General features: G+C 36.5%; 1 protein-coding gene across 1 annotated transcript; it reads left to right on the top strand.

Annotated features, from left to right (window-relative positions):
- The first annotated feature begins 533 nt into the window (after positions 1–533).
- On the top strand, positions 534–2,282 carry LOC145588705 (replication protein A 70 kDa DNA-binding subunit B-like). Its single transcript, XM_081645317.1, has 8 exons — positions 534–804; positions 897–996; positions 1,082–1,212; positions 1,285–1,363; positions 1,495–1,570; positions 1,676–1,857; positions 1,935–2,055; positions 2,145–2,282. Exons 1-8 carry the CDS (start codon positions 534–536, stop codon positions 2,280–2,282), a joined length of 1,098 nt encoding a protein of 365 aa, XP_081501443.1.
- The last annotated feature ends 1,898 nt before the right edge of the window (positions 2,283–4,180 follow it).

The raw sequence follows: 4,180 nt of genomic DNA, 5'->3' as shown, positions 1-4,180 counted from the left end.
ACTTTCTATGTGATTAGCATTGTATAGCACTGAACTTAATTTGTAATTACAAGTCACTTCATTGAAGATTCCTTTTTATATTTTATTATATTGAATTATAAATGCATGTACACCATATAATACTATAGTTATGCATAGACTCATGCCAAGGTTGCTTATAATATCATAAAATAATAATATTATGCTTTTCTGTTTATATAATATTATAATATTATACAGGTCAGTTACATGCATAGACTTATGCCAAATTTGTTGTAATCAAGTTTAAGCACAAATGACTAAACTAATTGTCTTTGTATACTATAGATGAAACCCGACTACACGCCTTTGAACAAGCTGTCGCCTGTAAGCAAAGCATACAAAGTACGTGTGAGTGTGTGATAGTGAAAGAAAAGTCTCCTATCCGAACTCCTCCAAACAAGAAAAAATTTCAGAAGCTGGTTTTTGAAGATGAAGAGGTGCAGCCTTACCACTCTTCATCATTTCATAGTTATTAAATGCTTACAAATCCTATACATGACTTTTACATTTACATGATACAGGGTAACAGCATGAAAGCTACTTTGTTCGGAGCTGAATGCGACCACTTTCAGAAAGTCTTTGAACACAAGAAGAAGTATGAGATAGCTAATGCTCCAGTGCGAACAATCAACCCGAAATTTAGTTCATTCCCAGGAGAATGTGAACTTACTTTCGGCGGAATGACTAAAATTCAACCTATTGATCGAACAGAGGGACCTGTTTTACCTGAATACATCTCCATAGCTGATGTACCAAAGACAAGTGGACCATCAGACCGGTTTGGTATCATCTAAACCTTATCTAATCTACACATAATAATTAAAAACACATCTGCCTCTTGACAATAATGTGCCTATCCATCACTTAATTGACAGATTTGCTTGGAGTAGTAGTCCACATGGAAGACCCCCGACAAGTGGAATACAAGTCAGGTAGAGTAGCTGATGTATGTGATATCAGCATAGTCGATGAAAGGTTGCTACTACCCTTTTAAGGCTCCCAAATGCTGCCTGCATTATTATCAAAACCTGCATTCACTGACTTACATTTTGTTTTGCAGCACTGGTTCTCGCCCAATGATCATCTCTGCATGGGGACAATTGGCCCTTTCTGACTGTGAGAAGCTCAAAGACTGGGCAACCACTTTCTTAGTTGTTAGCTTAACTTCACTGAAGCCTGCTACCCACAGAGGTATAATTTGCTCACCCTTGATCATTGTTTACATCATGTGAAAATCAAGTATCCTTATGCAACTTTTCACAGGTTTCTCATTGCAATCAAGCATGTCCACAACAATTGATCCAGCCCCCAGTGGTGAAAAAGCTGACGTTTTACGAGCTTGGTAATCCAACAACTTTTAGTAGCTAAAGATCATTTACACCAATACACATTCACACTTTATTGTACCTAATTCAAGCTTAGTTTAAACTCCTATGCTTAATCAGCTATGTCTTCCTTTGTGTATATTGCTAGGGCTCATGCACATCCAGACATAATTAGCGATTACATGTCAAGGCAACTCGAATTCATAACTATTGGTGCTGAACCGGTTCCAACCACACTTGACAACATCAATGGCAAAACTGCGAGTGCACACACACACACATCCTTTTACTAGCTATCTGGTTTTGTATACTAACACAGCTTCATTCAGGTTGACAATATTGTCCAGGAAGAAATATACACACTAACAGTCACAATTCCAGATGCACAGCTAGACAATATTATTGCTTATATTGGCTGCGATAATTGTGGAAAGCGTTGTGGCGTTGCTGCAAATGTGGCCTTCTTTTGCCCACATTGCCCTGACAAAAAATGCACCTCCATTGAGAGATCGTTCTGCATTCTTATGTTGCACAGCCAACTAACCAAGTCGTAATGTCACTTACCATGATTTCATACCACAAATGCAGGGTCAATTTTAGCTTTGATGCTGAAGATGACACTGGAACATGTCGCCTCACTGCCTTTGGCAAAGTATGCGAGCAGATATTCAAGCTCACAACACTTGAAATTTTTGAAAGAAAGATAAAGGTTCTCACCCACACTTATCATAACCCTACATAAAATTATGCCATGCAGCTAGCTATCCTGGGTATAACAACACTGGTTTTTGATTTCAGGATGACTGGAAAGATTTTGATCGTGTTGCTGCAGCTCTGAAATCCACACCAATGCACATAATCCTCCACCCATCCCAAGCACTGAACAGGGCAGGGGTGCTGCGGTGGGTGGTCCAATCAGTTTCTCATTCTTCTTGAACACTTGTTCTGCCAATCTGCATCTTCAAATCAGAACACATCATCCACGATAGCTCTGGCTTATCATTTTGGATGTGTTCTTATTTGAGGCATCCTTGATTATCCTTGCTCATATTTGCTACTCAAGCAATTTAACAAGCATTGTCTCTTTAACTCTGAAGTTATATCTTCTTTTGATAATGTTGGTCATATAGAGCAGCTTAAATCTGCTTAGAATTAGGCTTACAAACAATGCCTTTTTTGCTTGCTCAATCCATTGAATGGATTAAACAATTGCCTGTAGTTCAAACTTAATGCCTCTTTCATGGAACACTTTGTTCTTTAGATTATTGCAGGAATGCAATATCTGCTTATGGTTCAACCTTGCTTATTGTGTGAATTTTGCTGGTTTCTTTATCACAAAAATGATTATTATGATTATCATTTAAATTGCTTTATTTGTGCATATATTAGACACCTATGCTCAATTAGTCAGCCATTTAGATTATTAAGTCACTAAATGCATCAATATCCTGTCTATGACTGTCACTAAATGCATATTAGGAACAAGGTAACAACAATTGCTTCCAGAATCTATGTATCTCATACCCTGTAAACAAAATCACTACAATCTGAAAATACAGTAGCCAACAATTCAAAGCAATACATTTATTTAACATTAAGCAACATGCATCATCACAAAATATCCTTCCACCATTCATGATTACTACTTATTTACAGAAAAAAAAGAAAAAAAAAAGGCATGTCAGTTGCCTACAATTGCTTAATACATCAGTCAATAAAACCTCTAAAAGAGCAATCAGATCTTAGCAAAGTTGGTCACGGTTTGTTGATTACCAGCTTCTTGCCCCTCATTCTGCACCCCAACCTCAGCATTCCCTTCCTCTGTATTCTCTTCTTCACCTCCACCTTGATTCACCTCCTCCATCTCTGCATCACCACCAGCAAGTCTTCCTCCAACCCCACCAACATCCCTTTCATTACCACCTCCAACATTCCCACCCACACCGCTGGCCCTGTCTTCTTCAACATCAGCAGGTTCTACATACCCAACATAACGCCCAATTCCTCCCATCCTTGCATAGAACCTTCTACGCCCTTCACTTAACCTCCAAAAAAACCCAGACATTCGTTGAACACGAACCCTCTGAACCTCATCAGACAGAATTCTTGCTTCTTCAAGCTTACTTCTATACGCTGCCCTTAAACTTGCCAATTCTTCTCTCTTAACCCTTTCATGTTCTGCAATTGCCTCCATTTCTGCGTACAGCACATCAAGGTGCGCTTCAGCGTCCCGCAACTCCATCCCGTCTGCCATTGTTGCTTAGAAAAAGTTTGATAATAAAAAGTATGCGTTTTTTTAGATTGCAATTGTAACTGAAATTGTAATAGATAGAAAATTAATTTGCTAATCCCCTACACCCAGTGATTGAGATTTCAGATAGAAAGAAGAATAAAAAAGAAAGGGGAGATGAAAAAACTGATGCAAAAACCAAATGAGTTTAAAACCAATATTTTTAAAAAAACATATCACAAAAAATACCATTTACTTTTAAAAATAGCTTTAAGAATTTCCTCAAAAAAAAAAAAAAAAAAATATAGTACCTTTAAGAAAAAAGGTGCATGCCCTTTTGATTTCCAATTTTTATCATAATTTTACAATACCTTTTAGAGAAGCATATTATTATATATTCAACATTTTCACACTAATAACTAATAATTATCAATTCTTGTCAAAAAAACTAATAATTATCAATAAATAATATTGTTTAGTTTTTTTAAAAAACAATTTTAAAAAACCAATTCCAATAATGCTTATATTTAAGTTCAATATACTTTGCAATGTTGATTAACTTAAATTTTGCCCACAAAATGAAAACTAATAAATCTCTTAAATT

The sequence above is a fragment of the Chenopodium album genome, chromosome 17, assembly GCF_948465745.1.
Source record: "Chenopodium album chromosome 17, dcCheAlbu1.1, whole genome shotgun sequence".
Classification (NCBI taxonomy): Eukaryota; Viridiplantae; Streptophyta; class Magnoliopsida; order Caryophyllales; family Amaranthaceae; genus Chenopodium; species Chenopodium album.
The sequence above is the reverse complement of the archived record's forward strand: the minus strand, read 5'-3'. Positions and strand labels throughout refer to the sequence as shown.

Bases quoted from the DNA above. Each gene is read 5' to 3' on its own strand.
- LOC145588705 (XM_081645317.1), top strand. From the start codon at position 534: ATGATACAGGGTAACAGCATGAAAGCTACTTTGTTCGGAGCTGAATGC. The intron at 997-1,081 runs GTTGCTACTACC...TTTGTTTTGCAG, and splicing joins ATCAGCATAGTCGATGAAAG to CACTGGTTCTCGCCCAATGA. The intron at 1,858-1,934 runs GTTCTGCATTCT...CCACAAATGCAG, and splicing joins TGCACCTCCATTGAGAGATC to GGTCAATTTTAGCTTTGATG.